This window comes from Sturnira hondurensis, unplaced genomic scaffold (assembly GCF_014824575.4).
Source record: "Sturnira hondurensis isolate 20B ecotype Veracruz unplaced genomic scaffold, ASM1482457v3 Scaffold0022258, whole genome shotgun sequence".
Classification (NCBI taxonomy): Eukaryota; Metazoa; Chordata; class Mammalia; order Chiroptera; family Phyllostomidae; genus Sturnira; species Sturnira hondurensis.
The window spans coordinates 1,183,152-1,205,461 of NW_028094889.1; the positions used below are offsets into that span (position 1 = coordinate 1,183,152).

A 22,310-nucleotide genomic window follows, 5' to 3' on the forward strand; every position below is an offset into this window, starting at 1 on the left:
GTTGGTAGGAATGCAGACTGGTACAGCCTCTGTGGAAAACAGCATAAAATTTCGTCAGAAAACTAAAAATGGACCTGCCTTTTGACCCAGCAATTCCACTGCTGATATATCCTAAGAATCCTGACATACCAATCCAAAAGAACCTGTGCACCTCAATGTTCATAGCAGCACAATTTATAATAGCCAAGTGCTGGAGGAAGGCTAAGTACCCATCAGCAAATGAGTGGGTCAAAAAACTATGGTACATTTACACAATGGAATACTATGCAGCAGAGAGAAGAATTCCTACCCTTTGTGACAACATGGATAGAACTGGAAAGCATTATGCTAAATGAAATAAGCCAGGTGGTGAAAGATAAATACCATATGATCTCACCATTAACTAGAACCTAATCAACAAAACAAACAAGCAAGCAAAATATAACCAGACACATTGTAATTAAGAGCAATCTGACAGTAATCAAAGGGGAGGTGGGAGGGGATATTAGGGGAAAATGGGAAAGGGTTTTTAGGAACTACTATAAAGGACACATGGACAAAACCAAGGAGGGCTGGGATCAGGGAAGGGAGGTGGGAATGGCTGGTGATGGGGGGAGTACTGGGGGATAAATGCAGACAACTATACTTGAAAAACAATAAAAAAGATTTAAAAACAGAGTTGAATAAATATTACAGCCAATAAATAAATTAATAAATAAAACTGAATTCACTATATTTTCTTTAATGACTTATAAAGTAGTTACCGTGGTAAATTTTCATGAATGTAGTATTTATTAAAGCTTTTTTCTCTATTAAAAATAATGCCAGATAAAGAAGTATTATTTCATCTATCATTTATTTAGTAGAAAGTTTTACACACCAGAATATAGTAAAAGTTAACCTAGAACCTAATCCTTTTCAACCATCCATGTTTGAACTTATGACAGCCATGAGAACAAGCTGCTAGAAGTAATTACACTTGAAAGCTATTAGGAGAAAAGAAAGGCTATGGTCTTTTATTACCTCACTCAGAATGATATGCTGCAAAAGCATAAGAATGATTGCTATTAGAATGTCTAGCACAAATACTATGATCTAAACTGCTATCTTCAAAAGACTAATATACTGACCTGGCCACGTGGCTTCAGTTGGTTGAAGCATTGCCCCATACACCAAAAGGTTACAGTTCATTTTCTGGTCAGGGCACATACTTAGGCTGTGAGTTTGACCCCCAGTTGGGGCATGTATGGGAGGCTACCAGTTGATGTTTGTTTCTCTCTCTTTCTCAAAAAAATAAAATTAAAAAAATCACTGAACAAGTCCTCAGGTGAGGATTAAAAAAAAGACTAATATCCTGTTATCTGAATATAAATAGAGTAAAGTTTTGGTGCTGAAGAAATATCAGTTCAAAAAAATATCTATTGCATGTAAATTGGCAGAGACTTTTTACTAAAAATGCTAAAAAAATGAAAACATACATTTTACTACAAAAATCAAACCCAAGTTAGAAAATTCTATGGAGCTAAATGACAGTGCAGACAAGCAGAACACACAGCACCGCTCACATGAACTTCAGAGTAAGCGAACAGTTTTTCCAGTTACTGTCAAGAAGTCATCATCAGCCAAGGCACGCAATGCTTCTTCAAACATATCTTTGGTAATTGCCTTTGAGGAAAAGGAAAGAAATATTTTAAATATCAAGTACTCCCTTATCTGTCAGAGGTACCATAATTTCAGTCTTTCTTTTTTGGTGGTTATATACACTTATTTTTTTCTAACTCAGGAGTTGCAAACATTTCCTGTAAAGGGCCAGATGATAAACACCATAGGATTGGTATCTGTTGTAACTACTCAACTCTGCCCCTGTGTGCCAATGCAGTCACGAATAATTCATAAGGACCATTATGATAGCAGGCAAAAAAAAAAGGGCTGGTTTACTAACCAGCTCTGCTTTATTTATTCACAAAAGCGTACCAGAGTATTTTATCCCCCCAAGAAATTTATATAATAAATTTGATAGTTATTAATCAAATTAGGATACATGACTATAACACTATTTATAATAGCAAAACCTGCAAATACAGTAAATGTCCAACAATTCATTAAGTAAATGATGAAATATGCATGCAAAAGAATGTTATCAACCATTATGTTTAATGTCATGAAATCTACTTTCCTTTATCGATGTTAGTAATATTAACTTGTTAATTAAAAAAGAAACAGCAAGTTACAGAATATAACTATGTTCATTTTTCAAAGAAAAGACCGTATGTGAACATATACACATAGAAAAGTTATAAAAGGAAGATAACAGAAATTTCAATTTAGTTATTTCTTAATGATGGATTTATGGGTGATTTTTCTTCATTATCCTTATCAATATTTACTAAACAATAAATGAAGGAAAAAAGAAAAAAACCTTAAAGGAGTATTTAGAGAAAAAATTCTATTACACACAGAAAAAATTATATGAACACTTACTATATCAGATTGTCCACGAATATCTTCAAAAAGTTGCTGGTATTTTAAAGCTGGTGTTTTACCTTTAGATAAAATAAGTTTTTTCAATGCTTCAGCTAACTCTTCTTTCCGTTTGCGAGATGTTGCACTCATTCCTGATTTAAAAGAAATCAATGAAAATATTTCTTCTATAAGAAAGTAAAATGTTTCAAATTTCTGCTAAGGTTAGGGGATAATGGCTGAGTGCCAAAATAAAAAATCATTCAGTTATATATATTAAATAATTTTCATGTGCTTTCATGTTTAATGCAAATAACAACCTGTAGTGAGAATAGATATGTCCACAATGCCAGTCCGGGGGTCAGTGGCAGACTGCTTTAGGGCCTCCCGATGCAAACGTTTCGCCTCTTCAACATCAATTGCTTCGACTTTGTTTGAAAACCGTACTTTAGCATGGGCTTCTGCTAAGCGAATCAAAGATTCCAGCTGTCGAGGGTATGCAGAAACCATTCCTCGGCTACTGCCAATTTTTCTCATGTCTACATAAGCCTAGTGTAGATGGAAAAAAAACAAAAACAAAACCCCACAATTCCTTGATAACAATTACTTCAGTTTCATGGTTAAACCTCGAACATTTAGGAATCCATTAAATAAATAAAACTTCTGCCTGGCTGCCATGTGCAGGTACTGAAGGGAATTAAAAGTGAGATCAAGCTTTATGCCTCAAAGCCAAAAAGGTGGTGTCTGAATGCAGCTTTGAAGAATGAAAACGAAAGTGGACAGTGAAGGTGCATGAAGCCCAGTACTCAGAGGACATATGTGTTGGGGTAAGGGGCAGGCTGCAATTAGAGCAGAGGACAATAAGGTTGCCCATCTGAAAAAGTTCCTCAGGCACTTACTCTGATTTATACCCCAATGGAGGATCCTTTTGATAAGGCACACAGAAGATTATTGGGATGTCACACAAGTAAGTTGTATTAAACTTATATATAGATGACATAATTTTAATTCTTATTGAGCAACCCTCAAGAACAATACAAATGGAAAATTGCTTATCACCTGCAACTTTCATTACAGCATTCTGGGGAGCTTCATTAGGATGCAAAGCCCATCAAAATCCTCTTCCTATCACAATGTTTTAACAACCTAATACGTGTCATCGTGCACAGCTGCCCACATAAGAGGATATTGAAAAGTCAACATAAAATAATTCATTTTTTACAAACAAGAAAATGGAATCTCAGAGAAATTGGATGACTTGTTCAGAGTTACAAAGTTACTAAGTAGCATCACTTATTAGTTCAGCTCCAATATTCTAATTGAAAGTTCACTATACTTAGTATTTAAATGTAAAAAGTGTATGTACAACCTATATAAATGAGTTATTTCCCCATTTTACATTTGGAAAAGTCATTTTGCAAAAGAGAAGAAACAGTTATAGATAATAGCATACTTTTCTTAATAAAATAATTACTCCTTTAAGGGGACATAAGGCTTTTAGCTAGAGGCCCAGCAAGACATTTTTTTCAGGCTTTAAACATGAACATGTGTTACCTCAATGAGAGCTTGGCTAGCTTCCTGGCTCAGCCGAGGCATGACCATGCTGTGAGCATAAGCAATGTAGTCCTTTAGCACTGCCATGTCCATGAACTCCTCCTCTACTTGCTCCTCACTCTGGTAGTAAAGAGCAACAAGGTGGTGAGCCAGACGCCTGTCATAGGCTTCATCCTGAGGGTCCAGCATGAGGAAGATCAAATCAAACCTGAGAAAATATTATAAAAATAGGGTTTTCCTAGTTAGGACACCAACACACCTATAAGCATAAGTTAAAAATTGCTCTTAGGGCTCTGGCCAGGTAGCTCAGTTGGTTAGATGTTGTCCCAATACACCAAGATTGCAGGTTCAATCCCTAGTAAGGGCACATACAAGTACCAACCAATGAATGCATTAATAAGTGGAATAACAAACAAATGTTTTTCTTTCTCTTTCTAAATAAATATATAAATATATAAAATAAAATAAATAAAATCTGCTCTTGGGTCACCCAGGCACGCACGCACACGCGCGCACACACACACACACACACACACACAGAGTGAACATGCATTTGGTCAGGGCTGCTGGGGATTCTCCCCAACTATCTTCTGCCCAGGTTTGTCTACAGAGCCTTCAGATAAATCCAATTCACTCTACTATGTCCCCAGCAGGTGATTGTTCTCCTGGCCCTCAGATTTGCCTAGAAAATAGCTAGTCATCAAACAGCTGAGTCAAAGAATTAAGATTTCCCTGAGGCAAATGTTACTGTAATTTTGAAAACTGGAAGATATGAATGAAAATACATGCAAATATTCTGGAAAACAACTATTTGGTTAAAAAGTAAATGAAAAACGAAAAGAACAAAAAAACCCTAAAATAACTTTATGATATACATCAATACTTGGAATATTGGGTTGAGCAAAAGTGTGGATGATACGATTCTGCTTTAACAAAATTAACTTTTCAGATCCTTATCTATCCATGTGAAGCTATGCAGAACAGAGTGTAGTGCTTGATTCTCACGAGTGGCTTTACACAGATAAGAGTAGTGAGTGAGGAGCTTCTAAAATAGATGTCAAGGTGAACTGTCCTATTTGCTTCAAAACACAAATGACTGTTTGTGTTTTGCTTCAAAGCACAAAGGTACTACCCATAGCTGAGTCAAGAAACACAAACTCCTTGTCATGAAAACCCTTGAACAATCAAATTTAAAAACTTTTACATTAAAATGTTTGTGATATTAGCAGTTGTTGAATATTATTTTCTCAATCTCACCTTGAAAACTCTACAAATAAGCACAGAACAAACATCTGTTATATAAAAATGTCTTCATACCTTGATAATAACGTGTGCGGTAGCTGGATATTTTCAATGGTAGTTTTTTTAGGATTCCATTGAGACTCAATAGGATTTGCTGCTGCCAGGATAGAGGTGCGTGCATTAAGCTGACAAATAATCCCAGCCTATCAGAGAAAACACTGCAGTTAAAAGTCTCACCATGATGGCAGGAACTGTGTGAAACATCTTTGCCTGGCATGGCTTGTGCCATGTCTGCAACGTCGCCTACAGCTATATCACCTTGTAAAGGTGACTTCAGCAGTTCTACCTGGGATAATACCCTGTCCTTGGATTCATATAAAGGATTGAGTTTTAGGCAAATGTATATGCTATAACTGCATCTTTCTTAGAAACTAAACCCCTTGCATGAGATTTAGGACACAATCATTAATGGGTCAGTACAGCAAAAATAAATAGAAGACCCTGCAGAAAATACTCAGATCTGGCTGAAATCTAATAGTGAAAGTATTTACCAGTTTCCCAAAGTTTAGAACCACTGTAACATCGCACAGTTCCACAGATGTTTTATTTCAAGTGTCCACACATTTTAAACGTGTCCATATTTATGGATGGAGAATGTGACATACCTTTGCAATAGAAAGAGTCTGCTGTTCCATGACTTCATGCAGTACTGATCTTGTACTTTCATTCATCTTGTCAAACTCATCGATACAGCAGATACCATTGTCACTGAGGACAAGGGCACCAGTCTGCAGGACAAGCTGCCTTGTCTCAGGGTCTTTCATTACATAGGCAGTGAGACCAACTGCACTGGACCCCTTTCCTGATGTGTACTGGCCCCTGGGGACTAGGTTGTACACATACTGCAGCAGCTGGGACTTGCTGGTGCCAGGGTCACCGCATAGCAAAATGTTGATCTCAGCACGAAACTTGCCCCTTCCTGTGTGACTAAAGTCCTTTCTTGTTCCACCAAAGAGCTGAAGCAAGATTCCCTAAACAAAGAAACATGTCTAAATGTTCATTTACTGTAGAGTGAGATACAGGTTAAGTGTTAGAGGTACTTTTCTACTCTATAAATTACAATTAAGAAATTTAAAGAAAAGTATAAAAATGTATGACACTGCTTTAAGTTACCACTAATCTATTTATATGTAAGCACACACCATCATGCCAGAATGGTGGTCATGTAAATCCCTCTTCTGGCTCTGTGTGCCTCTTCTTACAGGAGTAACGTGTGTTTGATATAAAGAAATGGACAAGAGTGCCGTGATTCTCCTCAACCTATAACCAAGTCAGGTTGTGAGCCCCTTGCTCTGTAAAACAGGCAGCAGCTCTTATCCTTTATGGTGGGGTGTAGGGGTATGAAGGAAGGATGGATGTTTACATTATTTGATCCCAAAGAACTACAAACCCCAACCACAAATTAAAAATCCATTGTTACCTTCTTTATATCTTCATGTTCATAAATGCTTGGTGCCAAGGCTGAAGCAAGTCGCTCATAAATGTCTGGTTTTCTGGAAAGTTCCTTAAGCAACTCCACACGTTTCTCTGAAAAGAGTTTCTGCTCTGTTTCTTCATCAAGGCCATGGAGACGTTTTGCATCAGTTTTTCGATAATGAATGACATCAATGTGCGTTTTGTAGACAGACTTCACATTACTCACTCTTGGATTGACTCGAATAGGCACAGCTCGATAGATGCCTGGGGGCAAAACCATGAGATGTATTTTTAATTTCTACTAATGGATTTGGTAAACCAGCACAGACAATAGGCAGCACTGAGAACTGACAGCTGGCACTGGAGGAGAGGTAAGTTTCCAAGCACATTGCTTCCATGGACCCCCCAGTGGGGAGGACGCAGGATTGCACTGTAAAGCTCCTTGCTCAAGGTGACAGGAAGTTGGAAAGAACACAGGTGTCTGAAAAAGGCAGACCTACCTGTTAGTTCTGTGACCTTGGGCACCTATATGAGGATAATCACACTGCATATATACATTCTGAGGTTTAAATGGAATTACTTTGCTTTTAGAACAATGCTTGGCTCAAGACTGTGTTCAATAAATAGTTCAAAAACAGTATTTTCATTTCCCTTAAACTGAGTATACAGAATCTTAGTAATTATTTTGACTGGAAAAAAATACTACCAAAATCCTGCACCAGAAACTTGGAAAGAAAGAAAATCCTAAAAGCTCAAGTCTTCTAAAATCACCCACGAATTATTTCGTACACAATAAGACAATCTACTGAGTCAAAAACAAAGATATGATATAGGAAAAATTACAATTTTGTTCATAATAAGATATCTCTAAGTGAATAGCCATGCCCTGCTTTCTAAAGAATACAACTTAAGAACATTAAAAGTAGTAAATAAACAATCAATCCTTCAACCATACTAACTTATCCATTCTCTAAGAACAAAAATTTCCTAAATTGATGTGTGCAATGTTTATCTTTTTTAAATTTCAAACTAGAACCCTTGAACCACTCAGTTTCTTGCTAGACCACTCAGTTTCTAGACCACTCAGTTTCTTGCTGTTTTCTGAAGAGAAAATCTCTCTCATAGCCTTCACAACCCACTGCCACAGATGACCTGTCCTTTGTCTATTTGACAGGTCAATAATTCTTTTTAAAACAAAAATCACTTTACAAGTAAACAGTTTTAGAATACACACTGTTCTTCACATCAAGAGAGACTAGGGATGGATGACTATGTTTATTAGGTATAAAGCAGCTTAGTTATCTTTATTGATACCTATAATGATTCATTTTCACAGAACAGCACTGATAATACTCATTTTACCTGTAAACGGGATTTTTTTCAACCCCTTCCCCCCAAATACTTTCATGTGTATCACATTAATTCCAATATCCCATTTAAAATGTTGGATTAAATACTTTTGAGTATTTAATAAACTTTCATTAATATAAAAGTATTATTAATAAAACACAATATCCAGGGTTTCAGAGCAGCAGGGTGGCAGAACTAGGATAGCCGATCTCTTTCACTAAAGATGAGATACTCTCTCAAAGTTGTAACTACCACACCTACCTTTACAACTGAAGATCGCTACTGACAACTGCTGAACTTCACACTGGGGAAGACATAGGAAAAGAAGCCTGACTCACTGAATGGAAGTGATGGACTGCCCCAGGAGCCTTGGCCACTCCTTACATGCAATTCCCACCCTGCCCTCTAAATAAATAACTATGCCTGCCATAAACACAAACAACTACCCCTCACCACTGTGGGAAACCAAGTGCCCACACTGCTGTGAAGCATGCAACGGAACTCTGGCATATTCATGTGTTGCAGTGGAAAGACAAGACTGTTGGCAATAACAGAGCACAAGTCCGAGTGTCACAAATTACTATAAAATCTTAAGCTACAGGCATCTACACTTCTCTGAATCTCAGCCTCCTCATCTCTAAAAATACCATTATGTAATACCCAGCATGGAGGCAGGGAGCTCTGATCCATCCTATCCTATAATACATTTTAACCCTTAGCTGTGTATTTGGGAAGTAGAAAATTATTTAAAATTTCAGACTTGGTGAGCACTACACTTCCTGGAGCTGCTGGCATAGCTCAAAATTACCAATACCAAACTTGTCTTCTCAACATACCAATGCTATCAAATCAAGACACACACATGGCTCTGGGATACTATAATGGCAAGCAGCAAATGCCCTAACTGGTGTGGCTTAGTTGGTTGGGAGTTGTCCCATAAAGCCAAAGGCCACCAGTCTGATTTCGAGCCAGGGCGCACGCCCAGATTGTGGGTTTGGTCCCCTGTCAGGGCATATACAAGAGGCAACTAACTGATCAATGTTTCTGTCTCTTCCCCTCTCTCTAACAAAATAATAAAATTAAACCTTTTTAAAAGAGAAGTGACTGCGCAAACAATGCATTGAAACATTCTGTCCTGCTAGGTTAAGAATGTGATTAGCCTTGGCTAGGTGCCTCAGTTAGTTGGAATGTCAACATGTACATCAAAAGGCTACAAGTTTGATCTCTGGTCAGGGCACACACCTAGCGTGCTGGTACGATTCCTAGTTGGGGTGCACACCAGAGGCAACCAACCAATGTTTCTCTCTTCATCTCTCCCTAAAATCAATAATCATGGCCTCAAGTGAGGATTTTTTAAAAAGTGACTAAAACAGTACACCGTATCTTGTCAAGAACTGAGTGACAGCTGGAGGAGGCAGGACCAAGGCCCGTGCCAAAGAATTCATGACAAAGTCAAAGAACTGACTAAAAACCATTAAAAGCAATACAAACTTATACCATTAATACAACCTACAGTCTTACCTGTAACATTCACCCTGTCCCCAGGTTGAACCTTGTCAACAAGATCATTGTGAGCAAAAAGGATGACAGTATGAGGTGTCTGACCTGCAGGCATATCTTCAGGAGACTCTTGAAGTTTGACCTGAAAAAAAGCAGTGAAAACAGAAACTCAGAGAAGAAATCATATTGGAGACAAAAACCACAAGTGTGTACCACTTACAACCATTTATGATGCCTATCATCTTTATCTTTTAAAACATTGTTTTTTGTTTTAACCTCTAGATAGCTAATTTTTTTTAAGCTTATAATGTGACATGAACACACTTTTTGTGAGGATGTTATATTTATTTAAACATTCCCCTACTTGGGGAGAACAGGAGGTGGCAATTTAAGTATTCTTGGCCATTTTAAGGCTGTAGTGGATATCTCTTTCCTTAAATGTCCGTCTACATTTCTACCTATTTTTTTAGAAGTTACTTCTTCTAGCAGATTTCCTGGGTCAAAAGGAAATACTTTTAGGTTCAGGGTTAAGCACCTCTGTGTATCTGTCCTAGTCACTGAATGTACCTCACAAATACTTGCCAGTTTACCTAATTATACCCACTCATCTAACAGGCTCTGTTAAGCACTATTCTAGGTGTTGGGGACTCCATAGTGAATGAAATCTCTTCCCTCAGAGTGGAGAGGGGATAGACAATACACAAACACCCAAGTGAACACGTAACAGCTTTGACAGTAACAAATGCAAGAGACAGAAGAAAAAGAAGCACAGGCAGTGGGGATAAAGGAGATGCTTTACATAAAGCAAGGTTAGGGAAGGCCCTTCACAAGTTAGTTGACCTCTGGGCAGAGGTCTAAGAATGTTAGGGAAGAAACATGTGTTCACAATGTAAAGAACAGTTAAGTTCCAAGACCCCAGGGCAGGTTTGAGCTTGGCTAATGATCTAGGAATAGGGAAATAGTTGCAACAATGTCATCAGCGAGGTCTATGGGTCCAAAGGTGTAGTGTAGGTAATGACGGGCCATGTACTCTTAGAGACTAAGACATTAGTCTTAGGTTTAATTCTAAGTTCGTTTGGGAGTCTTTGAAGCCCTCTAATACTACATCAAAGCTCTTTGGGAGCAGTGGTTCCACCTTCGTATCTCCAGGAGTTGAGGTACATTTGCTGTAAAAATTTGTATCAATATTAGACGAAAATTTATATCTTGATTTAATCTGTAGTTATTTGGTTAGTAATTATTTTTCACAATTGCTAATTTTTCTTATTGACTCCCAACAAGGAAAATTACCTTTTGTAGTATTTTGAACACATTCTCTCTATACATTAAAATTGTTTAAACTCTGTAACAAAATAAAACTTAAGTCCTGGTGGATACTTTTACACCATTACAATCATAGTAAATAATTTTCCTGCCTTTCCCCACTTGTCATTTTAATATTCCTCTTAAAAATTTCATGACTAAAGAGGAAAAAGGTCAGACTTCCTATACAATAAAATCAGTGAGAAAAACTTCAGAAAAATTCCTCAAACCATTCTTTACTATGAGACAGTTGCAAAATGACAGAATTTAACCAAGTAATTTTTACTGATCTTAAAATTAAAATGTCTTATGTACTTATCTGAAATACTAAAAAAAAATTATATTTAGTATTTCCCATTACAACCTCTCAAGTTAAATTTAATAATAATCAAAGAGGCTAACTTGATCTATTAACATTAAGATATGTATCACGAGAAAATGCATTCTATTTCTTTTTATGAAGTATTTTAGGCCATGAGAATATGAAGTATGTAGTAGTGAACTGGTGCTCGCTGGCAACAAAAACAGGGACACTGCCATCCCAAAGTAGAAGCCTTAAGTGTACTCCAAGTACCCAACCACCCACAACCCTGTAACTGTCAGAAAAGGAATGAAGTAACTGAATACCATTTAGAAAGCAAGGTTTTGCACCTGATCTAGGAAGTTAAGCAGGGTTGGACCTGGTCAGTACTTAGATAGGAGGAAGCAAAGTTTTAAAGCTTCATGAGTGGACAAATTATATTTGGCTTTTTGTGGATCCAGGTTGTGGCAAAACAAAGGCAAACGGGCCCGCGAACCAGAGGATCACGGTTCGATTCCCACACAGGGCACATGCCTGGGTTGCAGGCCAGTTCCCAGCAGGGGACACACAAGAGGCAACCATACATTGATATTTGTCTCCCTCTTTCCTTCCCTTCCCCTCTAAAGAAAAATAAATAAAATCTAAAATAATAAAAAAAAAAAAAGGCAAAACATGCCAAAGGGGAGGCCAACCAGAGCACCCAGGAAGGCTACACACCATCTGCTTGTCGGAGAACACGGAGCGGTTGTGGATCAACGCCATGCTGTGGGTGGTGTGGCAGCGCTCACACACACAGGGCTCAGCGATGCGGCCTCGGTCAATCTCTACCTGGGCCGTTTGGGCGCACACCTGGCACTGAAAGAAGGCCTCCTGCATCTCTGGAATCAGCTGGGATGTCCTGATCACCATGCCACTGATGGTGATGAGTTGGTCAATGTCTGTAAGGAGGAGAGAAAGGACAGCTTGTCCATTAGCCACTGCCCTTGGCTCAGTCAGATGTGGTATCTCCTTGAGCTGGATTCCTGTCAAGACAGATCTGGGTCTGCTGTCAAGCCCAGAAGAACCATAGCAAGAGGTGCAGAGATACTTGGTGATGGCTGGAGTCACAGGTAGGCATTGTGGCCAGAGCACAAACATCTCATTGGGTACATTCAGGTCTGGCCTGGAGTACCTTTCCTGTGTCCAGTCTGCCTTCCTCTCAACCCCAATGAACCTCTTGCCCTTCCTTCCTCAGGGCCCCCTATCCAATAGCCATCCCACCCATGTTTTTCTTAGCTGTCTCCTGTCTGGTTCCACATTCCAGTTTCATATTATAACCTCGATGCTTTTGCCTATCTTGTCTCACTGCCTCCTACCTCACTCAGTGTGTCACATGCAAGTTCTGCTGTCTCAGTGCATGTAAAAAAGCATGGGTTCTGGAGAGACATAGTCTGGACTATTAAGTATCTGTGACACTGGAGACACGCCTCTTCTGTTTCACTTAGGGAGTGGGAGTAATGACAATATATACCTCAGAGAGTTGTTGAGGACTAACAGTCAGCATACACAATACAAGCCTTTTAAGAATTGTGCCTGACAAAGAATAGGCATTATGTAATTTAGCTAATCTTCACTATATAAGAAAGGTTTTCTATAAACTATTTTGTGCTCTTGCTCTATCATTTGGACTTTCCCTGACATACTTTCCCCCCAACTAATTCCCATTGCTGGTTCTAAATGAGTTAGAGTTATTTGTGGTCAAAAAAACATGCCCCATAGCTAGTTACTTCTGGCCTTGTAGAACTTCCCATCCCTCATGGACTTACTGTGGATGCACAAGATCTTCCCTTTGATCCTGTCCTCCTTCCATCTACTTGTAAATCTTTGCTCCTCTCCTCACTAACCTTTCTTTTACTTTAAAATATCATTTTTGTAATAAGTTACAACATAAGTGTAAAAGCGAAATACTTTTGAAATCAGTTAAGTACCTGGCAATTTACAATCTCTAATCTTAACCTGGAATTCTTTGTGTAACAATGCTGTCTCTAAAAATGCAAATGCAGCACACTTACCTAACAGCTCTATGTTCTCCAAGTCCCCCACCAGAAATCCCTATCACAGATTTGATGTAAGACATAGGAAGACATAAGGCAATTTCATAAAACAAAAAAAATTACAGTTCTTCAATAAATAATGAAGGCCAACACTTGCTCATGTTGATTAGCTGTCTTATTTCCTTTTACTGAAATTTGTGTCTTTTACACTTACCTAAAGAAGTGTTTGTTAATTCTCAATAGCTTTTATACCTCCATCTTCATGGCAAATACACTTTTTACTTCTATGGCCACTGTCTAGTTTAGGAACCTGCTGCCCCATATTTGAACTACAATTAGTCTCTTACTGAACCTCAACATACTTTGCATATGAGACCTTCCAGGAACTTCTCAAGAGTGGCAAATCTTTCTCCTCAATGGCTCCCTATTGACTTTGGAATAAAAATCTTAACTTGAAATACAGAGCTCTTTAGGACCTACGTTTTCCAGCCTCCACACAAACAATCCGCTTCAGCATCACTTATTGTCCACATGTAGTTTTACTTCTTAGTTTCTGGCTACATCGCTTCTTTCTGCTGTCTAGAGAATTAATTCCTTCATGTCTGCTTCCCAAATCCTCGCTATACTCCCAATTTCTAATTCACCTCGATTTCTTCACATTAGGGCCTGGCATTCTCCTTCTCTCCAAGCTGACACATCTCCTGCACTATTCTTTAGTTATTCTACCTCTTCTTTTATTTATTTTCCCATTTATATTTATTTCTTAAGCACTAGGGTAGGATCATATTTGTACTTGTTTTCTATAGTGATTCTGAGAAAGTGTGAAATTACAACATCTGGATAGTTCATCTTAAGATAGAGAATAGTTACAAAATCTTTTATAATAAAGGTATGGTGGGGCCATAATTGCATAGAGTAACTAAATCTACTATCATTTTGTCATTGGTAAACTATCACCACCAATTCTTTTAAAGTTCCTCGATAAAATAAGGTTTTGTATATTTTCATGTAAAATATTTCTCTGCTATTAAAAATATTACCTTCTGGATTCAGGTTTCTCATATTCTTAGTCTTCAACGCATTGAATGGTCTTACTTGAATCTGATGTTCTAAAATTGAGTCAGGGTAACGGTCAAAAAAGATCTCATTGACGGCCATGTCAAAAGTTGGAATAACCTCCTACAAAAAAATGAACAAGCATTATGCTGAGCGAAATAAGCCAGGTGGTGAAAGACAAATACCATATGATCTCACCTTTAACAGGAATCTAAACAAAACAAACAAACAAGCAAGCAAAATATGACCAATGACACTCAAATACAGAACAGGCTGACAGGGTCCAGAGGGGAGAGGGGAGAGAATCATAGGGGAAAAGGGAAGGGACTCACATGAATAAGTATAAAGGACACATGGCCAATAATTAAGGTGGGGGGTGGAAATGGGAGGGAGGTGGGGAGCACTGGGGGGGGCAGGGCTGGGAATATAACACAGAAAACTGTACTTGAATAAGAACTAAATTAAAAAAAAATAAGCGAGGATGTCAAGCAGTGTTTGTGTTCCCATCTTAGGGTTAAACATATATACAGCATTTCATATTAGTAAAGTGTAAAAGCAAAAATACATGGCATAATTCAAAAGCATTACCCTACATAGTTAGACATATGTCATTTATAAATCTTGGACACACTCAACTCACTAAACTATCTTACTTCTGCATGTTCTCATTGGGATTAAGTGTGATTACATATGAAATGAAAGGACCGCCAGTATGTACTGTCATATTTTAGGCTTTTAATTAATAATAAAATGAATTTTGAGCATATACTTTCATGTTTTACTTTTTCTCCACAGTAAAATGATAGCAATAGATTGAATCATAATTATTTTATTCAAATTTGCTAATACTTGTTCCCATTGGGCAGATGAGAAAACAGCCTTTGAGGGAAAGGGCAATAAGCAACTTGATTCAGGTTACATACCTATTAAGCAGGAAGAAAAAAACAAAAAACAAACAAGATTTAAAACCCAGCCTACATATATATACATATATATGGATGTATATGTATATATATCTGATACACTGCCCATTAAACTACAAAGTCACTGACAGTAATACACATCCCAACTTCAGAAATGTTAGTGTGAAAAAGTGCTCATCTTAAAAGAGATTAAACATGGCTTTATAGAAAGGTTCTTTTTATGGGAGGAACATTCTCTGTTACCACAAAGAAAATTCTGCTATTCAGAAACTCTTAAGATATTCTAGATGTCTACTATAATTAATCAAAGCCAAAATCTTACCTGTGGGTAGCAGATGAGCTGTCTGTAGAGATTTTTGTCAAATGATTTTATGTGTTCACAGTTTACATTTAAAAATGGCTCCCCAATAACATTAATCTATAAGATCAAATGAACAAGTTATAGTCTAGTTACTTTGAAGCACATAATTTGAATTTATAAGTAAAAATATAGTTACCTCCCCAAGTCGTTGCATGTACAGAGGTTCAGTAATATCTATACCAATATTTTCTTCTTCTTTAGCCAGAGGGTCAATAAAATGCTGAAGAAATCTCTTGATGTGGAAAGAGAAATATTAAGCTTAATGCAATTAAAAATAAGCAAATACTCAATACAAAGTTATGAGTCAGTCACTGTTTGAAGACAGTATGTCCATATTAAAAACTAGAAAAACATCAACAATTCTAGACCACCTAAAAATCTACCCCTAAGTATTATGGCTACTTAGATACAGGTTACAAACACTTTCTCCCAGCATTTTCAGCCCTAAGAGTATGAATCTGAACACATACAGCTCACCTGAAAATTTTCTTTGCATGTTGCCACATTTACATCTGTTCCCCAAATCACAAGTTTTTGGCCTAGAGACTGCTCACTCGCTACGGTGTCTTCTGCTGCTGGCTACAAAGAAAAACACGATAGAACCACGTTAATGAACCGCTTTATGTTCTCAAAATAAATCTATCAGAAGACTGTATTTGTGTACTCACCCCATCGGAGTGCAAATCCACCTGCAGGCCCTTCCGTGCAGACCCCAGGTCAGGCCTCTGCCTCAGGGGTGTACCCCTAACACCACTCCTTGGGGTTCCCTCTGCTCGGGAGCTGGGAGTGCCATATGTCAGTGGTGAACTAACATCAAAGTCAAGGGCAACAGCTATAAAAACAAAACTTGAAAGTTTACAATGAAATTCTGGTAGTATATCAAACAGGAAAATATAGCATGTTATTTCAGTTGATCTAAGTCATCTAAACACAATTATGAAACTAAATATTGTAATCTCTGATGGTTAAGATTCTGAGGACTGCTAAATGCCCTATAAAAAGCACCAACTTTCTTTTTCTGCTCACTAAGTTCTAAGATGTATTATCTCTGTACTCTTGGTGAACAATGAACCATCATTTGTATACTAGCCACAGTATAACTTAGACTTTCAGAAACACACCTGAAGAATGTATCTGAGGAGGGCTGGAAAATATTGTGTCCTGTGCAGCAGGGCTCTGCAGGTCAGCTCCAGGTGAGGTGGGCAATGGCTGCAGCTCTCCTGTGGAGGTAGAATCCTCTCCTCTACGTCTCCTAGATGGAGATGACCTGGCATCCTCACTTCGAGCTTGTGACATGCAAAACAGAAAAGACAGCCATCAGTTCTCATGGTTGGTCTTCCTGGAGCTGTCTTTCTTTGAACAGTTTGATTCATTATTGAAACAAACTAAACAGAAACGAAACAAATGAGTACGGACATGTTTAAGTAATCAACATTAGCAAATGCTGTGGAAAGGGTGGAAATGGGCGTCCCGCACTAAGTCTCTTCACACTACAACGAGTACGGACCGAGCAAACGCGCGTCGCCCACAGATCTTACTTCCTGCTTCCCCCCCCCCCCCCATCTGGACACAGCGTCCAATGCTTCTTAGAGGTGGCGGGGAAAGGCCAGCAGGCGGAGAAGGCAGACCTATATGGGGGGAGACGGGGTACTTGTCAGGGCGAACTCGCTGGCAAGACTTACAGGTCTGGGCGGGGGTGGCTCTACCGCGACGGTTCCGACGGCTGCTAGGGGTAGACGCCGGGGACGACATGATGCTGCGGGTACCTGCACGACTAACAGTTTAGGATCACGCCGCACCCACTTCCGGCCTCCACCGCCACGCCGCACAGACACTGCTCTTCCCGAGGCTGCGGTGGCCGGAGAAAGGCTGCTGCTGCTCCTGACGCAGGTACGGCCCGTGGTAGCACTTTGTGGAGCGCCCTCCTAGACTTCAGGAGCCTGGCCCAAGGTTTCGCGCCAGCAGCAGTGTCGTCACCATCTTCGGTGGCGCCCCACCAATCATAGCGGCACTCTCGCATGGCTCCGCCTATTGCAGGCTCCACTGCCCACCGACAGGGGGGACTGAGCGACCTTCTTTGGCACTTTGCAGAAAGCCGACTCAGACTTCGCTCGGAACCCCCGCTCTATTCAGATGGTCTGACCCAGTCCTGAACCGTCGTTTCGCGGTAAATCTGGGGAATCTAACTGGACTCTGTTCTCTGCAGAGTGGATGTTGACTGTATCTCTGGCCGAGGAAAGACTACTTCTTTATCACTTAAGCATTTTTATTTTTAAAGACAGTCCAAATGCACTTTCACTGTTTATCAAGGGACAAACTGTAGATCTCGGTCAAAGACCCTTGCTTTTCTTTTTGTGCCTCTAGTAAGTCAATTCACTGACTGTCCTCCCGGTCTATTTCCGGACGTCACACCATCGGGTTTCTGTTTCTAAGCTTCAACGTATGGATGCTAAGTGCATTCTGTGCAATACGCTCACAACCCTGACGTAAAGAAGTTCACGTCAGCGGGGTATCATTGCCCCCGCGAGCCCCGCCCCCGTGCCCGCGAGCCCCGCCTCCGTGCTCTGCGAAATTTCCGGCCCGGACTAGGTGGGCGCCCTCGCGTGGTCTAGGCTGGGCCTTATGGCTGACTCTAGGTCTGGTGTGCAGGGTTCCCTGCTGCAGCTGCAAGAGTTTTTGTCCACTGCGGACCGTTGCAGCGCTGCGGTGGCCAGTCATCAGCTGATTCGGGGCCTGGGTCAGGAATGCGTGCTAAGCACAAACCCCGCGGTGCTGGGTGGGTATCCTACCGGATCGGTCGCGGTGCGACTGCGCGGCCGCGTGTGGCTTTTCCGGGTTTAGAGTTGGCAAATTTCAGTCCAGCGTTTTTCCAAGTGTTTTGAAGTTCAGATATTTGTGGGTCGTCATAATTTCTGTGGCTGTGTATAAAAAGTGATTTGTCATACTGCTTTCTCTTTAAAACACCAGAGGACAGATACTGTAAAACAACTTGGTAAAATGCCCTAAATTTGTCAACCATTGCTGTCCAAAATGGGAAGAAGAACGAGAGGAAAGTATTTTCTTTCACCTTAATCTGGCCTTAACTCACCAGTTTCCAAACAGTTATAATTGCTGTTCCTACTTTTGAGAAGCATTGCAGAAATATAACTGAAAAATCATGCTCTTCTTTTAACTTTTTAGCAATTCCTGGATGAAAACCTTTTTTCTTTGAGTAAAAGTTCCTCTTTTAGTACTTGTAAAATAGATTGCTCGAAAACTACAGTATTCCTTTTTAAAAACAAAAATATTCAGAACTTCTCATGGTGTGTCCTCTTAATTAAAAATAGGTGAGATTTTCTTCCTAGGGGTCGTTGTTGAATATAGTGGAGAAATAATGTGAACAACACCTGAAACGAGATGGTACATAGTACCTGTATATTGTCAAGGATATATTAATTGTGGAAAAACCTAAAGACTAACAAGTTTATGTAAATACTTTCTAGCCTCAATATTTCTAAGTTAGAATTTTGTTGTACCTTTAGTAACCTGTTTATAATGCAGTTCAGAGTTTACTGTGAATATTCAATGTATGTCCTTCACTTGATTGAGAGATTATAGAGGAATGTATTAGTGCTGCTGTTAAATTTAGTGGTTTAAAATAACACAGGTGTGTTAAATATTACAGTTTCTGTGATCAGAAGCCAACACAGGTTCTACCAAGTTAAAACCAAGGTATCAGGCAGGCTTTGGGGGATAATTCATTTTCTTTTTCATTTAGGTCTTTAGTAAAATTCAGGTCTTTGCAGTTGTAGAACTGAGGCACCTTTTTTCTCCCTGACATTCCTTGCTTCTAGAAGCCACCCATATTTTTTCTATCACAGGCCCCCATATTCCACTTTCAAAGCCAGTAGGAAATAGGGGGTCAAGTAAATCTTGAACTTGGAATCTCTCCAGTTCTCCTGTCTTCCCAAATCACTTCCGCCTTCCACTGGCAAGGACTCATTTATGTGATTACCTGGATAGTCGAGGATAATCTCCCTATTTTATTTTATTTTTATTTTTTTTAAACATTTTTATTTATTTATCTTTAGAGGGGAAGGGAAGGAGAGAGGAAGAGAAACATCAATGTATGGTTGCTTCTCGTGCATCCCCTGCTGCGAACTGGCCCCTGCGGGGAACTGGCCTGAAACTCAGGCATGTGCCCTGACTGGGAATCGAACCGGGATTGTGTGGTTTGCAGGCCCTCGCTCAATCCACTGAGCTACACCAGCCAGGTTATCTCCCTATTTTAAAGTCAGTTGATTAACACCTTAATTTCATTTGCCTTGTAAAGTGAGCAGATTTACAGATATGAGATACCTTTGCATCCCTGTGAAAAACATCATCTAGAATTTCCTGTTTTTCTTGTCTAAACACAGCAGCCCTGGGTTAGCATATTATCACAAAGCTGAATTGAGAAACATGCATTCCCTTTAGGGTGGGTTTATAGATTGTTCCCCCATAGCTGTCTTACCTTTTTATTTATTTGTTTATTTTTTTTTTGTACAGCATTGCAGACTTCCTTAGTTTTTTCCAAAGATTTCGGTTTGCTTATATTTGTTCGGAAATCACTTAGCATTGATGAAGTAAGTTGAAAAATTTTATTTTGCTTTTCTTGTGTATTACATTATGTTGAGTGACTCTTTTTCTTATCCATATTTACTACAATGTGTATTTCTTTTATTATAGTTTCGTGATTGTCGAGAAGAAGTCCTAAAATTTTTATGTATTTTCTTAGAAAAAATTGGGCAGAAGATTATACCTTATTCTCTTGATATTAAGGTAAGGAGGAAAAGAAAACATCTCATGATGTACCAACATTCATTTTATTTTATTTAAATTAATTTTATTTTATTTATTTATTTTTAGAGAGAGGGGACGGGAGGGAGAAAGAGAGGGGGAGGAACATCAGTGTGTGAGAGATATATCAATCAGTTGCCTCTTGCATGCCCCCAGTTGGGTACCTGGCTGGCAACCCAGGCATGTGCATTGACTGAGAATCGAACCACTGACCCTCTGGTTCTCAGGCCAGCATTCAGTCCACTGTGCCACACCAGCCACAGCTCATTTTAATTTATGGTGTAAGTTAAACTTGGATTTTTTTCTTTTCTTCCTTTCTCATGGGGGAGTTTATTTCTGCTTGATTGTGTTAGAAATGAAGTGGGCTGTTTTATTTTTTTATATTTAATAAGGCAAGGTTCATGTTAAGAACTATCTTGATAACTTTTATAACTAGTTTGATAACTTTTTGCACATAGGATCAATAATGCCTTTTATAAGAAGTTATAATGAGTCGAGTTTTTTAATTGTGGGAAGATTTTAGAACACTTTTAAAAATGACTTAAAAAAATTCTCCCTAAGGATAAAATTCATATTTTCTATAGTTCCTGTGTTCTTTTTGACAACAGTCTGAAAAGTTTGCCTGTCTTGTGCCTCCCATTTTCTTTAAACCTGCCTTCTACAAGGTTTCCTCATAGCTTACCATGGAACTGGTAACCATAAATTAAGTTGTTCTTTCTTAGACTTATTTATACTTTTAACAAGTGCCACATCTTGAGGTAAGTTATTTTTATTGGTCCTAAATTTGCATCTAGTGTTTGATGCTAAGTTTTGATGAAGAAGCATGTATTCAGTTTGAGGAATTTATAGAAAGTTACTTTATAAATTATAAGTAGCTTTAATATATAAAATGTTTTTAATGATAATTAGTCTTTTAAAATAGGTTTTGATTTTATTCTCTTTTGACTTCTAATCTTTCTTGATTGGAATCTTAATATTTAAAAATATTGTCTCAAGGGTAAGAGTAACATTTGTGGAATACTTCATACTTTATAAAGTTCTTTAATATACAGTTTGTCATTTAATTTTTACCAGATCTCTCTTAGGTATTTTTCATCTCTCTAGTTTTACAAATGAGGTTTAATCCATCCCAGTCTTGGAGCCAGGTTGCCTCTGTCCAAAGCTCCTGCTTCTTTCATTACACTCTGTTTCCTATAGAGTCCCAGACATTCTTCTCTGAATTGCTTTAGTTATTTTTATTGTACTTTGTTTTTTCTTTCTTGATCTATGGCAACAAGTGCTCTGGGAAGTATATAAGGAGTAACTTTTACTTTTCTTCTCTTTTTTAGTCCTGCTGAGGTTTCCATTTGCTTTGTGTTTTTTGTTTGTTGTTGTTGATATTATACCATTGCTTATTATATCACTGTGTTTTCACTAATTTTTAATCTGTATATTTATATAATTTACTATTATTTTAACAGCTAAATATTAAATTGTATTATAAATTGATGTTGCTCCTCTTGGAGATATAGTTTTAAATCTTACTGATTTTTTGATATTTTTCCTTTTAAAACCTAGAATACTTGTACCAGTGTTTATATAAAAGATAAAGCTGCTAAATGTAAAATTCCAGCCCTAGACCTTCTTATTAAGGTAATTTTTTATTTGTAAGTACATGCATTTTATATTAAACATGTAACAAAAAACTGAAAATTGGAGTTTTGGGGGAGATACTGGAGAATAGTCTCAAAACACATTGATGTGTGCATAGGTGCACATTTTGCTGTCATCACTTAATAATACCTTGATATTCTGTTTTCAGACTATTGGGTAGCAAAGGATATTTGGGTTTTTGAGGGGAATGAAGGGGAAAAATAACTAAGAAATTCACTTCTCCTCCGCTACTTTCATTATCCCCACTCTTAAAATTACTAAGAATTATCAGAATTCACCTCATGACATCTCTGAGTTTTTTC

At 38.4% G+C, this 22,310-nt stretch overlaps 2 protein-coding genes across 2 annotated transcripts in view; one reads left to right on the forward strand and one right to left on the reverse strand.

Moving 5' to 3' along the window:
* Nucleotides 1-1,407: 1,407 nt before the first annotated feature.
* On the reverse strand, nt 1,408-17,289 carry MCM4 (minichromosome maintenance complex component 4). The gene is made up of 16 exons (XM_037035378.1): nt 17,220-17,289; nt 16,659-16,823; nt 16,206-16,369; nt 16,015-16,116; nt 15,674-15,769; nt 15,499-15,594; nt 14,238-14,376; nt 11,882-12,102; nt 9,583-9,703; nt 6,716-6,975; nt 5,901-6,266; nt 5,311-5,438; nt 3,994-4,201; nt 2,760-2,988; nt 2,461-2,594; nt 1,408-1,644 (listed from the first exon to the last, which is right to left on the reverse strand). Exons 1-16 carry the CDS (start codon nt 17,287-17,289, stop codon nt 1,552-1,554), a joined length of 2,592 nt encoding a protein of 863 aa, XP_036891273.1. The 3' UTR covers nt 1,408-1,551.
* An 808-nt stretch (nt 17,290-18,097) lies between these two features.
* The window catches only part of PRKDC (protein kinase, DNA-activated, catalytic subunit), a 224,993-nt gene continuing 220,780 nt past the window's right edge, over nt 18,098-22,310 (forward strand). Inside the window, exons 1-4 of the mRNA XM_037035382.1 lie at nt 18,098-18,313; nt 20,065-20,141; nt 20,245-20,337; nt 21,913-21,987. Of these exons, the coding sequence (XP_036891277.1) occupies nt 18,160-18,313; nt 20,065-20,141; nt 20,245-20,337; nt 21,913-21,987 (399 nt within the window). The 5' untranslated portion in view covers nt 18,098-18,159. The remainder of the gene's footprint in view (nt 18,314-20,064; nt 20,142-20,244; nt 20,338-21,912; nt 21,988-22,310) is intronic.

Bases quoted from the DNA above. Each gene is read 5' to 3' on its own strand.
- MCM4 (XM_037035378.1), bottom strand. From the start codon at position 17,289: ATGTCGTCCCCGGCGTCTACCCCTAGCAGCCGTCGGAACCGTCGCGGT. The intron at 16,824-17,219 runs GTAAGTCTTGCC...GCATGTCACAAG, and splicing joins AGCCACCCCCGCCCAGACCT to CTCGAAGTGAGGATGCCAGG. The intron at 16,117-16,205 runs GTGAGTACACAA...TTTTCTTTGTAG, and splicing joins TGGATTTGCACTCCGATGGG to CCAGCAGCAGAAGACACCGT.